Below are 19496 nucleotides of genomic sequence, written 5' to 3' on the forward strand. Positions count from 1 at the left end.
TTTCTATAGTTAGTGCTCCTTTCTTAAGCAAATTTGCCAGAATCCAGCTTTATTTCATCTGGTTTTGGAAAGGACTCTTTCAGATTTTTATCCACCCTACGTGTTGTCTGTGCTGTGCTGTGCTTAGTCACTCAGGCTGACTCTACGCGGCCCCCATGGACTGTAGCCTGCCAGTCTCCTCTGTCCACGGGGATTCTCTAGGTAAGAATACTGGAGTGCGTTGCCATACCCTCCTCCAGGGGATCTTCCTGACCCAGGGATAGAACCCAGGTCTCCTGCATTGCATGTGGATTCTTTACTGTCTGAGCCACCAGGGAAACCCAAGAATACTGGGGTGGGTAGCCTATCTCTTCTCCAGGGGATTTTCTCAACCCAGGGATCGAACTGGGGTCTCCTGCACTGCCGGCAGATTCTTTACCAGCTGAGCTACCAGGGAAGCCCACATGTCTAAACTCAGCTAATTTCTCCTGGCACTGCAAAGTCCATCTTCCACCGCTGCCATTGCTCCCTCACTTGTCCAACCCAGACCCAGACCTGGAAAATGCTGCATCTTCTCTGCTCCTCCATGAAGGCCTTGTTTCTCTCTGGAATTCGTTTGTCAAGTTTTCCTTTGCCCGTTGCTCTCCACCACGAACAGGGACATTTATCCTATGCATTGTCTTCTCATTGTTACTCTAGTATTGAAACTCTTTCACATCCTTTTATATCCTAACTAAAAGCAGAAGTCCTTTTATCATAATTTGCATTTCTTGGTTATTGATAAGGTCGAGTATATTTTAACATGCCTTGTTGGCCATTTAAGTTTCCTGTGCTATTAATTTGGGCTTCCCTGGTGGCTCAGTGGTAGAGAATCCATCTGCAATGCAGGAGATGCAGGTGCTATCTCTGGGTCAGGAAAATCCTTTGGAGAAGGAAATGGCAACCCACTTCTGTATTTTTGCCTGGGAAATCCCATGGACAGAGGAGCCTAGGGGGGCTATAGTTAAGTTTTATATAAACTCTGAGGTCTAAGGGACTTCTCTGGTGATCCAGTGGCTAAGAATTTGCCTGCCAATGCAGAGGACACAGGTTCGATCCCTGGTCTAGAAATATCCTGTATGTCAAGGAGCAACTAAGTCAAAGCTCTACAACAAAAGAAGCCTCTGCAAGGAGAAACCTGTGCTCCACAATGAAGAGTAGTCTGCACACAGCAACAAAGACCCAGCACAGCCAAAAATTAATTAATTAAATAAAATTAACTTTTAAAATTAGTTCACACAATAAAGTATGAGGTTTAAGTCTAGGTTCATATTTTGCATATGCATATCAAATTGCTCCAGCACCATTTATAGAAAAGGCTATTCTTCCTCCATCAAATTGATTTTTTCATTTGTCAAAATTTATTTGGGCATACTTATGTGGGTCTATTTCCTTGTTCTTTTTTCTCTTCTCTAGGTCTCTGTATCTCTTTTTCTGTGAATATCACACAGTATTCTGTGAATACCACAGAAATGAATCACATTTCTGTGATTATTGTAGCTACATAATGATTTACCCCACAGATTGATTATATTCTTTGCAGCCAAAGATGGAGAAGCTCTATACAGTCAGCAAAAACAAGACCAGGCGCTGACTGTGGCTCAGATTATGAACTCCTTATTGCAAAATTCAGACTTAAATTGAAGAAAGTAGGGAAACCACTAGATCATTCAGGTATGACCTAAATCAAATCCCTTATGATTATACAGTGGAATTGACAAATAGATTCAAGGGATTAGATTTGATAGAGTGCCTGAAGAACTATGGATGGAGGTTTGTGACATTGTTCAGGAGGCAGTGATCAAGACCGTGACCAAGAAAAAGAATTGCAAAAAGGCAAAATGGTTGCCTTTCATCACTACAAACAAAGCTAGTGGAGGTGATGGAATTCCAGCTGAGCTATTTCAAACCCTAAAAATATGATGTTGTTAAAGTGCTGCACTCAATATGCCAGCAAATTTGGAAATCTCAGCAGTGGCCACAGGACTGGAAAATGTGTTTTCATTCCTGTCCCAAAGAAAGGCAATGCCAAAGAATGTTCTAACTACCGCACAATTGCACTCATCTCACACACTAGCAAAACAATGCTCAAAATTCTCCAAGCGGGGCTTCAATAGTATGTGCACCGAGAACTTCCAGATGTTCAAGCTGGATTTAGAAAAGGCAGAGGAACCAACGATCAAATTGCCAACATCCGTTGGCTCATAGAAAAAGCAAGAGAGTTCCAGAAAAACATTTACTTCGGCTTTATTGACTACGCCAGAATCTTTGTGTGGATCACAACAAACTATGAGAAATTCTGAAAGAGATGGGAGTACCAGACCACCTGACCTGCCTCCTGAGAAACCTGTATGCAGGTCAGGAAGCAACAGTTAGAACCAGACATGGAACAACAGACTGGTTCCAAATCAGGAAAGGAGTTCATCAAGGCTGTGTATTATCACCCTGCTTGTTTAATTTCTATGCAGAATACATCATGCGAAATGCTGGGCTGGATGAAGCACAAGCTGGAATCAAGATTGCTGGGAGAAATATCAATAACCTCAGACACTCAGATGACACCACCCTTATGGGGGAAAGTGAATTAGAGCTAAAAAGCCTCTTGATGAAAGTGAAAGAGCAGAGTGAAAAAGCTGGCTTAAAGCTCAACATTCAAAAAACTAAGATCGTGGCATCTGGTCCCATCACTTCACGGCAAATAGATGGGGAAACAATGGAAAAAGTGACAGACTTTATTTTCTTGGGTTCCAAAATCACTGTAGGTGATGACTGCAGCCATGAAATTAATAGATGCTTGCTCCTTGGAAGAAAAGCTATGACCAACCTAGACAGCATATTAAAAAGCAGAGACATTACTTTGCCGACAAAGGTCCATCTAGTCAAGGCTATGGTTTTTCTAGTAATCATGTATGGATGAGAGAGTTGGACTATAAAGAAAGCTGAGTGCCAAAGAATTGATGCTTTTGAACTATGATGTTGGTGAAGACTCTTGAGAGCCCCTTGGACGACAAGGAGATCAAACCAGTCCATCCTAAAGGAAATCAGTCCTGAATATTCACTGGAAGGACTGATGCTGGAGCTGAAGCTCCAATACTTTGGCCACCTGATGAGAAGAACTGACTCACTGGAAAAGACCCTGTTTCTGGAAAGATTGAAAGCATGAGGAGAAGGGGACGACAGAGGATGAGATGGTTGGAAGTCATAACCAACTTGATGGACATGAGTTTGAGCAAGCTCCAGGACTTGGTGATGGACAGGGAGGCCTGGTGTGCTGCAGTCCATGGGGTCACAAAGAGTTGGACACGACTGAGCGACTGAACTGAACTGAAACGACCCCACTTTATTCTTCTTTTCAAATTTGTTTTAGATATTCTAGTTCTAATATATTTGTGTGTTTGTGTGTGCTCAGTTGCTTAGTCATGTCTGACTCTCTGCAACCCCATGGACTGTAGCCTGCCAGGCCCCTCTGTCCATGGAATTTTTCAGACAGGAATACTGGAGTGGGTTGCCATTTCTTTCTCCAAGGGTCTTGCTGACCTAGGGATCAAACCTGCATCTCTTGTGTCTCCTGCATTGGCAGGCAAATTCCTTACCATTGAACCACCAGGGAAGCCCTTCTAATATCTTTGCCTTTCCACATATATTTTAGAATTATCCTGCAAAAAAATCTCACTAGAATTTTGATCCCAGGAATCATATTAAATCTGCACACCAATTTGGGAAGAACTGACACCTCTACTGAGTCTTCCAATCCATGTACATAGCACAGTTCTCTGTTTATTTAGATCTTTGAATTTTTGCTTTTGTAGTTTTCAGTACATAAGTTCTACACATGTTTTGTTAGATTTGCACCTAAATATGCCTTTTTAAAAAGAACTTGTAAATTATATTTTTAATTTCAGTGTTCATGTGTTCGTTGATAATATATAGAAATATAACTGATTTTTGAATATTCATTTTATATCCTGTGATCTCACTGATCTCACCTATTAGTTCATGAATTGTTTCTTAGATTCCTTGGGAAGTTTTACATAGTCATCTGCAAAAAGGGACAATTTTCTTTCTTCCTTCCTGATCTACATCACTTTTCTTGCCTTCTTGTACTGTCTAGAACTTCTGGAGCTATATTGAATAAGATTAGTGAAAGTACACATCTTTTATTTTTTTCTTGAGTTCCTCATATGTTCTTCAAATGCATCCTTAGTCACTCACTGAAACATTTTTATGATGGTTGTTTTAGAAAATTTGTCACATAATTCTAACACATCTGCCACTTTGGCATGGGTATTAGCCGCATTGAGATTTTCCTGATTCTTGGTGTGACAAGTGAGTTCCAATTGAATCTTGAACATTCGGGGTATTATGTTGTAGAACTCTGGATCTTGTTTAAACCTCTTAGGTGACATTTTCTGACGCTGCTCTGGCCAGGGAAGGGGGTATGGCACCACCTCATTATTGTCATATAGGGTGGTCTAGTTTCCCCACTTGGCCTCCACTGACACTTGAGGGTAGAGGGGGCTCCTTCTTACTGCTGGGTGGAGTGGGAGTTCTGGCTCCACTAGGCCTCTGCTGATTTCACCCTGGCTGGGAGCACCATGTACCTGCTCCCCACCTGACCTACTCGAACACAACAGGAGGTGCAGCCTCATTACCACTGGGTGGTAGTGAAAGTCCTGATTCTTTACCAGGCCTCTGTTGACAGTCAGCCCAAGGGAGAGGGGTGCCTCCTTACTGCCAGGTGGGGACGGAAGTCCAGGCACATGGTCTCCACTGTCACAGCAGGTGTGGGCATCTTACTACCACCTGCTAGTGATGAAAGTCCCGGCTCCATCTTTGACCTCTGACACCAACCTACCCAGGTGTCTTGGGGGATGTTGGATGCCTTGTTACAACCTGGTGGGAAGTCTAGATTCCCCATTCAGCCTTTGCTAAGCCACAGAGTTGGCCAGAGTACAGAAGTTATTGTCTAAGTCTTCCTTTCCTGGTTGGAGAGAGGGGCTTTTATTGGAGCTTTTTTGTCTGTGCCCATTGGTGTTTCAGACTTGCCAGCTTCTTCCTCTCCACATCGGGGACCTATGAGGCAAAAAGATAGCCTGGGGAGTTTACCACATGCAATTCTCTGGGTCCTGAGATCCTCAGCCAGTCAGTCTGCCTTCTTCTGTGCCCCTTTCAGTGTCGTCTTATGTTTGATTTATATCTAATGTGCTGGGGTTGTAGTTTTCCTGGTAGGAGGAAGAGGGAAAAGTATACCCATTCCATCTTCTCAGATGAGTAACAGAAAGGGGGATTTGCAAATACTTATCACTTAATATGCTTCCCAGGTGCCACTGTGGCAAAGAACTCGCCTGCCAATGCAAAAGACATAGGAGGCCTGGTTTAGTCCCTGAGCTGGGAAGATCCTTTGGAGAAGGAAATGGCCACCCACTCCAGTATTCTTGCCTGGAGAATTCCATGGACAGAGGAGCCTGGCGGACTGCAGTCAATGGGTCTCAAAGAGTCGGACATGACTGAGCGACTGAGCATGCACGCAGCACACACCATTCAATATAAGAATTAGCAGTGGCGTGTGTAAAGCCACCAAACCATAGAAAGCACTGAAGCAAGTGACTGCTATTATTTTTCAATGATTCAAAGATTCTGTAATTCTCAATTTGAATTTTTAAAGTGTTTCATGCTATGATGCTAAATTCTGGAATTTGGTAATTCTGTTTTGGAATTTCTAGGTATGGAACTAACATTTCTTCCTCTTCCTTTTTTCCTATCCCTGGCCCATCCTAGGGAAATAGTTGATTCTGAGCAAATGTTCTGTTGCCTTTTCTTGCAGAGAGCAGAGAGCCTCAATCCGGTTCAAGACCACTCTTATGAATACTCTCATGGACGTCCTTCGCAACAGGCCAGGATGGGTGGAAGTAAAGGAGTAAGATTCCGCCCCCCTCCACCAGCCTCATCTCTCCTTCCCTTTGTCTCTCAGGTCCTTGTCTCCCTTTGTTTTTCTCCCAGTTCCCCTGGGTGGCCTCTGGGATTTGTTCCAATTTGGCTATGACAGGGGCCAATATTTATTTAGCATTCGCAGTGTGTCAAGGGCATTACTGATGCCATCTCTGTCTTATTTAAGCCTCATAACCATCCAGAAAGAGGTGATTATGTTCAGAGATATTAAGCTAGTTGATTAAGGTCACGCAGAAAGTAAGTGCCAGTGTGGGGTTCAAGCCCAGTGCAATTTGGCTATTCCACAGCCAGTGTCCTATTGATCTCTATGCATCCATCACAGACCCACAGGGTGAATTCTCCCGTGATAGCAGGTCCTGGCCTCTTACTAATTCTGTGACCCTGAACAAGTGTTTTGACCCCTACACCTACATTTCTTCTTCTATATGGAGCCCTCTGGATACTGAGATGAATAAGCATACAACCCCTGGCACCTAGTAGGTGCTAATGTTAGTGAGGGTTAAGGTTTGAATGCATGTAGGAGACACACAAAGTAAAAGAGGCTTTGACTGACTATAATTTATTTACCCCTCCCACTGAAGTCCAGATGTAGGAGGTTCAGAGATGGTATGGAAATGTGGGACCCATCTGCTTCCTTCTTTCCACTCTGCTATTCTTTGAATGAGGCCTTCAGCCTCATGGTCTGAGGTGAGGCTCCTGCACATTCCAATCAGCAGGAGGTAAGAAGGAGACAAGAAAAGTCATGTCCTACTCTTGAAGGATGCAACTCAGAAGCCTCTCACATTTCACTGGCCAGAACTTAGTCATGTGGCCACAACTAGCTGCAAGGGAATCTGGAAGGTGCAAGCTTACATTTTCCCAGGTAAATGTTGAGAATCCTATGACTGTAGGAAAAGGAGAGAATACCTATGAGGGCTGAGGGCAATCAGCTGCCTTGCCAGGGTCCTCAATAAATATTTGTTGTATAACAGTAGCTAAGCCTGCTGGACACTCTTCAGCACTTAACATGCACAACCTCTTTGAATAATCCCAGCAAATCTTCCAGTAGGTGCTATTATTATCCCCATTTTCTTGAGGAGAAAAATTGGACAAAAAGAGTTAAGAAAAAAAACATGAGGTCATTCATCTTGTAAGGGCTTTAACTAAGGTTTGCATCTAGTCTAACTGTCTGTAGAATCCCAAGCTCATCCTTCCTGTTCTAGCAGCCTCTCGGTAAATGAAGAAACAAATGAGTGAATAGGTGAATCTATGGTTCCTACTTGGAGAAGGCAATGGCACCCCACTCCAGTACTCTTGCCTGGAAAATCCCATGGACGGAGGAGCCTGGTGGGCTGCAGTCCATGGGGTCGCTAAGAGTCGGACACGACTGAGTGACTTCACTTTCACTTTTCACTTTCATGCATTGGAGAAGGAAATGGCAATCCATTCCAGTGTTCTTGCCTGGAGAATCCCAGGGACAGGGGAGCCTGATGGGCTGCCGTCTCTGGGGTCGCACAGAGTCGGACACTACTGAAGCGACTTAGCAGCAGTAGCAGTAGCAGCATGGTTCCTACTTCCTGGTGCTGGAGTCTAGTAGGGGAGACAGATTTTGACTAAATCACCCCACAAAAAATTTAGAAATTGGCTGTTGATGGCAAGCTGTGGTGTGGGTAATCCAAGATGGCAGAGTCCTCTCTTTGGTGCTTTGGGTGAATGTTACAGTGGTGATGATGGTGTCATGATAGTGATGGTGATGATGGTGGTAGTGATGGTGATGATAGTGATGGTGGTAATGGTGGTGATAATGGTGATGGTGGTGATGGTGGTGATAATGGTGATGGTGGTGATGGTGGGTATGGTGGTGGTGATGATGGTGATGGTGGTGATGGTGGTGATGATGGTGATGGTGGTGATGGTGGTGGTAATGGTGGTGGTGGTGGTGATGGTGTCATGATAGTGATGGTGATAATGGTGGTGATAATAGTGATGGTGGTGATGACGGTGTCATGATAGTGATGGTGGTGTCATGATAGTGATGGTGGTGATGGTGGTGTCATGATAGTGATGGTGGTGATGGTGTCATGATAGTGATGGTGGTGATAATGGTGATGGTGGTGATGATGGTGTCATGATAGTGATGGTGGTGATGATGGTGGTGATGGTGATGATGGTGATGATGGTGTCATGATAGTGATGGTGGTGATGATAGTGATAATAGTGATGGTGGTGATGATGGTGATGGTGGTGATGATGGTGATGATAGTGATGGTGGTAATGATGGCAGCTACAGGGATTTTCCAGCTGTGGATTTTCCTTCTTGGTTCTCTCATGTAACACACTTATCTTGGAATGAACTTTCCTTCCCTGGATCCTGAAGGACTGGATGTAGTGGAGAATGAGGCAAGGGAAGTGTGTAGGAAAAGGCACTGTCCTGACCTTCCATGTGCCTCAGGCTGCCCCCTGTTCCTCCTCAGCCTTGTTCCATGGTCAAGTGGGACAAGGTCTGAGGGTTTGTCTGGTGCTGATGCTGTGTGAGCCCATGAAACAGGTTGTTTCCTGGCTGATCCCCGATAGCCTCAAGAGTCCTCAAATCAAGGGCCAGAGGCCAGGGTGTTTACACCAGACATGGCTCAGTGAATGTGAGGCCTTGTCCTTAGGACCTAAGCTGGAGTCTGGTATTTCCGGACAGAATGAGGCCCCAGTTCAGACCACAAGCCTGTTAGGTCAGAGTTTGGAACAAATGTGGCCAGAGCTGTCCCTTCCCTTGCTTCCCGCAGAGAAAGTGGCCAGGATGCCGGGAACAGCAGCAACCATCCTGTGACCCTGAGATGATGGGCATGAAGACATGCTGAGGATGGTAGAATGGGGAGGTAGAAGGACCTCAGTCCCTCTTGGCCTTGTTGAGCAGTTTAATGACTTCCCCGGGAATGGAAGAACAACTTGACTATGATAAACATGAAGATGGTATACAAATGAACAAACTTTTAGGATTAGAAAAGGATCTAAAATCCACACCAAGGTATACAAGGCCCTGCTTGTTAGGCCCTATTCCACTTATAGTGTCATCCCTGACCTCTGTCCCTCCACTCTGGCTTTTCTTCATAACCTTGAATGAGCCTTTTCCAACGTCAGGACCTCAGTTCCTGCTCTTCTATATCCTGGAACCCTCTCCCCACTGCCCTTGATCTGGCTGTCCCTCCTTACTCTTCAGATATAAGTTGACATATCAGCTCTACAGGGTGGCCTCCACCTAACATAGGCTCCTCAACTGCCCTGCCTCATGGCCTCCAACTGGATTACTCGTGAAATGTCTCATAGATTTGCGTGTTTGTCTCCTTGTTTATTTATCTTTCCCACAGGACTGTATGCACCACCTGGCCAGGTGTTTTTGTTCCCCCTATATCCTTGCACCCAACATCGTCTCCGACACCAAGACAACCTCAACACTTGTCTGTGAGATGAATGAATGAATAATGCATTATTCATTCATTCATCCACGATTCATTCACCCAAAACAAAAGATTGGTAAGAAACAAAGGGAAGCACGTTGTCAAAGGAAATAGACAAGAGTGGTTCTATCCAGAGTTTGGACTCTGGAGCGTGATGGCCTGAGTTCCAATCCTGCTCTGCCACTTAATAGCTTAGTTTCTTAACCTCTCTGTGCCTCAGTTTCTTCGTCTTTAAAATGGACATAATAACGGAAACTAATATGTACATATACATTTACTGTGTATATATTTGTGTATTCATACATGGCATGTGCAAACAATGCCACGTGCCATGTATGAATATACACATATATCTATAGTAAAACTATAAAGACACTCATAGATATGATTCCAAGTTCAGACTAATGGCTTCCTTTGAGACAAGAGAATAAGAGGTACAATCAAGCAGGGATATACATGGGGCTCTGATTATATCTAATTTTTCACTAAAAAAGTTGAAAGTGACCGTGGTATTTTATTTCTTGTCACTCATGCGTTTTTCAGGCATCTCCTCTGTGTACCCCGCTCTGCTACGTGAATTCGGTAGCTCTGTCTAGTTTCCTGTCCCCCTTTCTGGCATGGTGGTGAGGAATGGGTCAGAATTTGGAGGCAGGCAGGCTTGGGTGTGAATCCTGAGGCTGCCGTGTCCTCAGTGAGCAAGACTGTCCCCCCATCTTAGGGCTCTGGGCATAATCACAGCACTCTGGGGGCTGCTTTGAGGAGTCAGTGAGAGGAAAGCTTTTTGAACTGGGAAGGGCTTACAAATGTGATCTAATTCCACTGCTTGGTAATGTGGATTCAGAGGTGGCTATGTGGATGCTTCTAGGAGCCCAGCAGTTAACACGAGCAGGTGAAGTTGGCAGGTTGTCGTGGACCATGTAGCATAGTGGGGACTGTGATCTGGAGAGGGTGTGTCCTCTCTATGGTGATGAGTGCTGGGGGAGAGAGGCATCTGGGCTCAGTATGGCCAGATCTGAGATCTGCTGATTGTTCAAAGGAAGCCAGCAGCCTGGATTTTTGTAGGAACATTTCTGTAGTTTTCACTCTCACAGGCCTGTAGTTTTCACAGGCCTCACCAAGTACACGGTGGGCAGCGGCAGCCCAAAGCCACCTCCTTGAGACTCCCGAAGGGCACACAGCTGCTCACTCCTCAGCTGCGCCTCCCCAGGCCCCAGATCCCACCCTAGACCCCCTGCAGTGCTGAGGTCCTCAGTCCTAACTTCTGTCCCACCCCCGCCTCCAGCGAAGGGGAGTGGGATTTCTACTGGTGTGATGTCAGCTGGCTTCGGGAGAACTTTGACCATACCTACATGGGCGAGCACGTGCGGATCAGTCACTTCCGGAACCACTACGAGGTGAGCCGAGTGGGCTTGGAGGCTGGGCATGGCAGTGAGCAGCGGCTGGCTGGGGACACAGGGATGAGCATGGAGAAGTATAAGGGAATTGGGGCTACATGCCAGGTGTGGGGAATGTGCAGCCGATCCATGATGAGCTAGTGTGAGGCAGCAGGGATCTCAGACCTGAGGAACAGACTGCCTTGGGGAGGGGCTTGGGGTCATGGGCTAGCTGGCCTCCGGTGCAAGGGAGGAGCAAGCAGGATGCTTGAGGGATTGTGTGATTTCAGGATGAGGCATGTTGAGCTGTTTGGAGTCTAGAGATGGGAAGGAAGAATTGGGAGGAACAAGACCACAAAGATAGGACGGGCGGGAGTGGGGGAACAAAGGTGGGAGATTTGAAAAGGTTAGTTTAGCTTAGCAGTTAGAACAAGAACTTTGGAGTCAGGCGCAGGTCAAACCCTGCCTGTGCTGCCTGTTATCTGGATAGCTCTGAGCTATCCAGCCTTTCTGACCTTCAGTTTCCCTGACTGCTTAGTCAGGATCTTTATAGACTGGCAGACTCTCAGTCAAAGTCGCTCTTGTTGTTCTCCTTGCCTTGCAGAGAATGGGTCTGCTGAGGGCCGCAGTTGGTGGGATGCTGGGGTTGGGAGGTGGACAGGGCAGTGAGCATGAGCGCCAGTGACCTGCTTGCCAATCTTGCTGCCCAGCTCACCCGCAAGAACTACATGGTGAAGAACCTGAAGCGGTTCCGGAAACAACTGGAGCGTGAGGCAGGAAAGCTGGAGGCAGCCAAGTGCGACTTCTTCCCCAAAACCTTTGAGATGCCCTGCGAGTATCACCTGTTTGTGGAGGAGTTTCGCAAAAACCCAGGCATCACCTGGATCATGAAGCCTGTGAGTGCCCAGTGCTGAGGCCCGGGGGTCGGGGCATCCCAGGCACTCGAGCAGGGCTCCTTCATTGGCACAAGTCTGGACAGGACTCTGCCTGGGAATTCAGCCTTAGATGCACCATCTGAGTGCTGAGGGCTGACTACATCTCCTCTCTGCAGTCTGTGGACTCAGCACCTGTGACTGCTGGTACACAGTAAATGTATAGTAGATGCTCAACAAATGTTCACTAGATAAACAGGTGAGCCTTAGGACCCCAAGGCAGGGAACCCAGAGAAATCGCGTTCTGATTTGAATGAAAACAACGGCCAGGCCATGAGAAGGGCTTTGCTTGCGTTGTCTGGGGTTCTCATAATGGCCCTTCGGAGGAGGTATTATCTGCCCTGTTTTAAAGATGAGGAGCCTGAGACCTGTTTATTCAGGCATCCCACACATGCTCTTTGAGCACCTGCCATGTGCCAGGCACAGAACTGGGTGGTGGGGAGATAGCTCTCAGGTAGAGGACACATGTGTGGTTACAGCTGTGGCAAGTGTTGATCAGGAGAATGGAGCCAGCCTCCAGCCCTTCAGCAGGCTTCTCTGAAGAAGTGAGAGATTGGGCTCTGAGGCCAAACCCTTTAGTTCAAATATTAGCTGTGCCACCTGCTAGCTGTGTGACCTCAGGCAGATTACTTAACTTCTCCGTGTCCTGGTTTCCCCATCTGGAAAGTGAGAATCACTATAGCCCCTATCGATTGCATAACGTTGTTGTGTGACTAAATGGGTTAACAAAACTACAGCATATCTTAGGCCCTCACTGAATGATAGTTGTTGTTGTTGTTGTAAGAATTAGTACTCAAAAACAAAAGGAAACAAATTTAAAGGAAAAGAATTGAGCTTTGGTCTGAAGCATACAGAGGAGTCAGCCTGGAGAAGGGCGGCAGTAGGAGCAGTGCAAGAGGAGGGAACTGCAAGCACAAAGGCCTTGCATCTGGAGGGAGTCCTTGGGGGGATCAAGAAACTGAGAGGAGGGCAAGTGCGCCAGAGCTCCTGTCAACCCTTCAGCCCTTCGTCGTGCCAGGGCTGGGCTCTCAAAACGATGCCACCATAGCCCTGAATGGCATTATCAGAGCCCCTCAATATTTTCTGGATTTAGGAACATGCTGGGCCCCAGGAAAGGAGCTGGGGGTAGGGCAGGGAGGGGGCAGTCCTCCTTGTGGCTGAGGACAGGCTAGTGTTGGCTGACACAGATTTAGCTAATATCACAGGCACACAGCACTAGTGGTAAAGAACCCGCCTGCCAGTGCGGGAGACACAGGTTCCATCCCTGGTCGGGAAGGTCCCCTGGAGGAGGGCACGGCGACTCACTCCAGTACTCTTGCCTGGAGAATCCCGTGGACAGAGGAGCCTGGAGGGCTACAGCCCATGGGGTCACAAAGAGCCGGATGTGACTGAAGCGACACAGGTACACACATGTGAATGGAGGGGGAGACTGACAAAAAACAATGGATGCTCCCAAAGGGAACTGAGCCAGGATTTACTCAGGCCTCTTGATATGTGGCTGGAAGGCTCATCCCCCTCCCTGGGAGAAGGGAAGGCCAGCGAGAAGGGCTTGGAAGGGTGTTAAGCAGAGGAACACTGCAACCCACTGGGGCGGATCCCAGGTCCCAATATTATCTTCTCAGACACATGGTAATTTGTGCTAATTGGGAACAAGCAACTGCACATTAAGTTGATTCCTTTCCCAGCCCCCGGCCTTTGTTAGCAGCAGACACAACGACAGCTGTAATTAAGAGGAGGAATCTTGGCTTATGTTTGTGTGTGCGTGCATGTGTGTGTGTGTGTGTGTCCTCTCTCCTGAATCGCTGAGGCTCCCTGTCTAGGGTGTGGGGCGTGGAGAGTGGGTGCTTCTAGTCAGAAGCCTGGGTTCTAATTCTGAGCCACCACTTACTAGCTGTGTGACCCTGAGCAGGTGACCCAACCCCTCTCAGTCCATTTCCTCATCTGTAAAATGGCCTTAATTGACACACCTGCCTTACAGGGTTATGAGATATTTCATTGAAGTTACATGGGTTGTAAACATGAATTGTATAAGCTGTATAAAGTGCTTCGCACTTAGGTGCCCAATAATTGGCCATTTTTATTGCTATTTCACAGAGTCCAGGCAACACCATTTCTTCCCCCTGCCCCTGGGGAGCACTGGGTCCATGCTTCCCAAATTTGGATGTGCTCACAAATCCTTGGGGATCTGGTTAAAGTGCAGAGCCCCTCTCAGCAGGTCTGGATGAGACTTCAGAATCTGCATTGTTAACCACTCATGGTGATGCCACTGGGGCTGGTTCACAGACAACACTTTGAGTAATGAGACTGTAGAGAAGTAATTCTCACATGTGAGGATCCTCTGGAGAGTTGATTGAAGCACCCACTCTACTGGATTCAGTTAGGCCTGGTGTGGGGCCTGAGAATCTGCATTCCTAACAAATTCCCAAATGGGGCAGTTAGGACTCACCAAGGAAATAAAACTATTAGGGTGTGTGTGTGTGTGTGTGTATGTGTGTGTGTATAAGGAATTAGTTCATGTGATATTGTGGGGGCTGGTAAGTTTAAACTGTGGCGACAGAAAGCTCAGGCAGGACTTCTCTGTTACAGTCTTGCAGCAAAATTGTTCTTTTTCCAGAACCCTCGGGTTTTGCTCTTAAGTTCTCATCTGAATGAGTGAAGCTCACCCACATAATCCAGAATGATATTCCGTACTTAAAGTCTACTGATTGTAGATATTAATCACATCTAAAAAATGTATTCTTAGCAGCATCTAGACAAACATTTGACCGAACAACTGGGCAGCATTGCCCAGCCAAGTTGACACATGAAATTAACCATCACACTGGGTTACAAGGGTGCTACTGGTCTGAGTGCCACAGTCTGAGAACCAGTGGGCCAGATCATTAGTTCTGGGATCCTGTTGTTTGGATCCTTTTGGTGTGGAGGAATGTTAAAAAATAGGACACTGCCCTAAATTTGGAAATTAGAGGGAGAAAGCCCCTTGAATCCCTTCCCTCTATTCTCACAAGGCCTGCCTTTGTGACCCAGCCAGTTGTCATCCACTCACATACCAGATTTTTCACATTGTTGCTGTGGCCAGGCCAGTTGGGACAGCGACCAGCCTGCCTTTCCCTCCAGTGTCTCCTGTGCATGGTTCCCTGGGGCCTGCGAGCCTTCATCTTCCTCTTCAGTGGGGGCAGCGCAGGCTTGGAAGGAGAAGGTTGAACTGAGTCAAAAGGGAGCAGACAGTGTCATCCCCTTCATGTCACCCTACTACATCCACCTGCCAATGCAGGAGACACAAGAGATGTGGGTTTGATCCCTGGGTTGGGAAGATCCCCTGGAGGAGGGCATGGCAACCCACTCCAGTATTCTTACCTGGAGAATCCCATGGACAGAGGAGGCTGGTGGGCTACAGTCCATGGAGTCGCAAAGAATTGGACATGACTCAGTGCACACATACAGGGATCTGTCTTCCCATCCCATCAGTCTAGTGTATAAATCACCTCAATCCAAACTTTTTTCCACCTAGGCGTTCTCTCTCTCCCACCAGCCCACGCCCTCTGGATTAACAAGGAAATGAACAGGACCCAGCTCATGGGAACCATGCTTGCTCCTTCAGCCTCCCTTGTGTGGCTGGGAGGGCAGATGCTAGCACTCAGGGCCCTGTCTGTTAGTGCGTCCACAGAGAGACTTAGTGGTCTGACACTTCACTAAGGGCTGTGAGCATCTGGGGCAACCACTGGGCTCTTCTGGGCTTTGGGGGCCTCTGTCCAAACTACGGGATGGTAAAAATTGAGTTTTAACATTTTCTTATGTGGGTTTACCCCAGCCAGTGCTTCTCACACTTTTTCACTGAACTCTCCCAAGAGTTGGGTTGTTTGGGATGGCAGGTAACAGAAAACAACCAACTCACAGAAGCTCAGACAAGGAGGCAAGGGTTCTGAACTGTTCTCACGCTTGTGTCTCTTTGGCATCTGATGAAATGTGTGGACCCCATCACAGAACAGGGTTTTTAGAAGCCTGGCATAGAGTGTGTGTCTGACTGTAAAAGAAAGCAACTATGTTGTAAAACAGCTACCAATTGTGTTAGTCTGGGTCCTCTGAGAAATAGACGCCAAGACAAGATTCAACAGGCCAGAGTGTGGCCTGTGGGACAAGGGGGAGGGAGCCAGGAGAGGCCAGGGGTGCTGATACACCACCACGTCTGACCCCAGTGAGGGAGAGAGTGAAGGAAAGGTGGCCTGAGGGGAGCTCAGCGAGGCCTCAAGCCCAGTTTGTTGTCAGAAGTCCCCTGTGTCCCAGGAGTGGGCCAGCCTTCATGTCCCTGCATCCTCATCGCTGGCCTGGCCAGCAGGGCTGGGCTTCACTGCAGCACTGCAGTCAGAGTCCTGTGGGCACTTCTCACCGGGCAGCCACAAACTATTAACACATTCCTCATGCTGCAGGAGTTTATGTGCTGTCCATTAACAATTAAAGAGAGTTTAGCAGCAGGCCCAATCGTTACCATAATTTCAAGGTTGTAACGAGTATAAACAGTATTTGGAGACGGTTGTAACGCGATATGAAAATAACTGTGATTTCTTTTGAGACCCAAGTCACAGGCCTGGCTAACACCGTTAGGATTTCATGCCTGCATTTATAACGGAAGGAAACATGAAAATCTGGTCATGGGTTAATGAAAATAAAGATGAAACCTTTTCCTCATTCAAATTTACAGACCCCAGGGAATTTCCTTTGATGATGGAAAGTCGAATCCAGGGGTGGTTCATTAGGCTGTTCTACGTTATCATCTACTCCCAGTTCAGTGGGCTCTCAGTCACAACAAGGCTGCTGCAGCCCTAACTCACCCCCTCACATCTCCACCTGCCCATGGGAGTAAGGGAATACCCTGGTTTTGTGGCCTTTAGAGGAAGACACAAATTCCCAGAAGTCACCGCAGCAGACTTCCCCTGGCATCCTGCCAGCTCACACCGGAACCAATCACATGGCAGGGGCGTAGAACCACTCTGAGAGCTCAGACCTCCTCATAGGGTGGGGCCACAGGGAAGAGGAGACCCAAATGGGGTTCCATTGGCAAGGAAAGAGAATGGTTGCTGGGGAGACCACCAACCACATCTGCAACACCCACTGAATATGACCCCTGATGAATGGCCCCCAGGGGCATGGCAGGGGGAGGGAGGGGGTGAAGGGCTATGACTGGCTGCAGATGATACAAAATCAAACTAGGTTCATTTTAATATTCCACTTGTACTGTTTTTCAGTCAATAACATGAAAGTGAAAGTGAAAGTCATTCAGTCATGTCCAACTCTTTGTGACCCCTATGGACTCCAGAGTTCATGGGATTCTCCAGGCCAGAATACTGGAGTGGGTAGCCTTTCCCTTCTCCAGGGGATCTTCCCAACCTAGGGGTTGAACCCAGGTCTCCCACATTGCAGGTGGATTTTTTACCAACTGAGCCACAAGGGAAGCCCAATCAATAACATATCTTTAAATAAAAATACTATAAAAATATTTTCTTCCTGATTCATCAGGTAACACTGATGCTCCCAGAAGTGACACCGTGTTTATCGCCTAATTCTGCATCAGTTCAGTTCAGTTCAGTCGCTCAGTCGTGTCCGACTCTTTGCGACCCCATGAATCGCAGCATGCCAGGTCTCCCTGTCCATCACCATCTCCCGGAGTTCACCCAGACTCACGTCCATCGAGTCCGTGATGCTATCCAGCCATTTCATCCTCGGTCGTCCCCTTTTCCTCCTGCCCCTAATCCCTCCCAGCATCAGAGTCTTTTCCAATGAGTCAACTCTTCGCATGAGGTGGCCAAAGTACTGGAGCTTCAGCTTTAGCATCATTCCCTCCAAAGAAATCCCAGGGTTGATCTCCTTCAGAACGGACTGGTTAGATCTTCCCGCAGTCCAAGTGACTCTCAAGTCTTCTCCAACACCACAGTTCAAAAGCATCAATTCTTCGGCGCTCAGCCTTCTTCACAGTCCAGCTCTCACATCCATACATGACCACAGGGAAAATCATAGCCTTAACTAGAATTCTGCATACTCCCTCACATTTTGCAGGAGCTGAGTGAGCTCTAGGCTTGTGAAACACAGATTTAACCAGCCTGGATTTGTCACCTACAAGCTAGGCAACTTTGAGCAGAAGGGTTGGCCTCTCTGTTCCTTGGTTTCCTTGGCTGCAAAATGGGGATATTGCCTACATACAAGTTTTTTGAAACCCTTTAATGAGGACATGAGTGTGAAATCTGTGTGCCTGGTTCATCACTGAGAAATATTAGCTGCTAACATTATCACTGTTAGGAACTGTTCCCCTAAATTTTGGTTTCCGTTGCTTCATTCCAAACTCAGAGGCTTGAAACAACAGTCATCTCTGATGTAGCTCACGAGTCTCCAAGCTGGGCTTGTGGCTGCTCCAGCATTTATCAAGGCAGCTTTACTGAGGGCTGGAGAATTTACTGCCAAGCTGGCTCACTAGCTCTGCTGGCAAGTTGGTACTGGCTGCTGGCCGGGAGCTCAGCCAGGGCTGAGGGCTGGAAGACTCAGTTGCCCTTCACATGGGCCTCTCCATGTGCCCTGAGCTTCCTCACAGCATGGTGGCTGGGCTCCCAGAGTGACCATCCTCCAAGAGAAAGCGTGTGGAAGCTGTGCTGCGTTTTATGACCCTGTATTGGAACTCACACAGGATTGCTTCTGCTGTACACAAAAATAGCTGAAACAGTCCTATAGGCTCACAGAGATTCAAGGAGAAGGGACAGCTATTTCTGCTCTTGACGGAAGGTGGAGGGTAATAAGGTTGTGGAAGACATATGGGACTGGGAATATCATGATTGCTTTTGAAAATGACAGTCCGGCAGGCTAGATATTAGATGATTTCCAGTCTCAACCACCCTGGTAAATCACCATGCAGGAAGTTTATTCTCCACTCTTTAGGATTCTTCCCTTAGGAGGACATCTTCTGGAACAGGCATGCCAGTGACAGCTCTGTCCCTCTCACATTGTATAAGGAGCTTCTCTTCAACCAGCTGGGCCATGCTCCAAGAAGATGAGAGCAAAATGAGAATTTGCACAGGCTGAGTGCATTTATGCTGGAGAAAAATGACTCTGGGTCACCTGCTCAGTGGCTGCAAATAATTAAAAAGGGCTGTTCTGGGGTCTAGGAGTCAGATTTGTTCTAGGAGGCCCTTGAGGCCAGTACCAGGCAGACAGATTTTTAGCCCAACACAAATTAAGCTGTGAAAGTCCATGAGGTCTAGGTTATGGCTATAGCATAAAGCCAAGCACACCCAATCCGTACCTTTTGGATGACTGCTTAATAGAGCTATCCTGCCATGGAATGGGCTATCTAGGGGTGGGGGAGGGTAGTGAGCTCCCTGGCCTTGTGAATGTGCAAGGTCAGGCAGGTGACCTGTGGAGGGATGTCACAGAGAGGGCAATGTCTTTGGTGCCTCCTGCTCTGCATGATATTAAAGATCCTCCCAACCCTGAGACTCTGAAGCTTCGAGTTATCTATGCTGGGATTCAGTAAAGGCAGACTGACTTCAGTATTAGCTGAAGCAAAATCTAATTAGGAAGGCAAATTGATTTCCAAAAAAAGAATTGGATGATATGTTCCCAGGACTGTTAGAAATGGCTTTTTAATTGTCTGCTCCTTTGTATTATTCATGCAAGTGTGTGCCTTTGTGAACCAAGTCTCTCACTTTCCTCCCTACTTCCCTCCCTCCCTCCTGCCAGGCTTAACACCTTCTCTGTCCCAACCCCTTCAAGGCTGCACTGGGCCAATCTCTGGGGACAGCTGGGAGGCCCAC

The 19496-nt window shown here is 47.2% G+C and overlaps 1 protein-coding gene across 1 annotated transcript in view; it reads left to right on the top strand.

The window, feature by feature from the left end:
• Positions 1–19496, top strand: part of TTLL9 (tubulin tyrosine ligase like 9) — a 48451-nt gene that overhangs the window by 6992 nt on the left and 21963 nt on the right. The window contains exons 3-5 of the mRNA XM_005688368.2: positions 5843–5935; positions 10678–10789; positions 11479–11664. Coding sequence (XP_005688425.1) covers positions 5843–5935; positions 10678–10789; positions 11479–11664 — 391 coding nt within the window. The remainder of the gene's footprint in view (positions 1–5842; positions 5936–10677; positions 10790–11478; positions 11665–19496) is intronic.

The sequence above is a fragment of the Capra hircus genome, chromosome 13 (genome assembly GCF_001704415.2).
Source record: "Capra hircus breed San Clemente chromosome 13, ASM170441v1, whole genome shotgun sequence".
NCBI lineage: Eukaryota > Metazoa > Chordata > Mammalia > Artiodactyla > Bovidae > Capra > Capra hircus.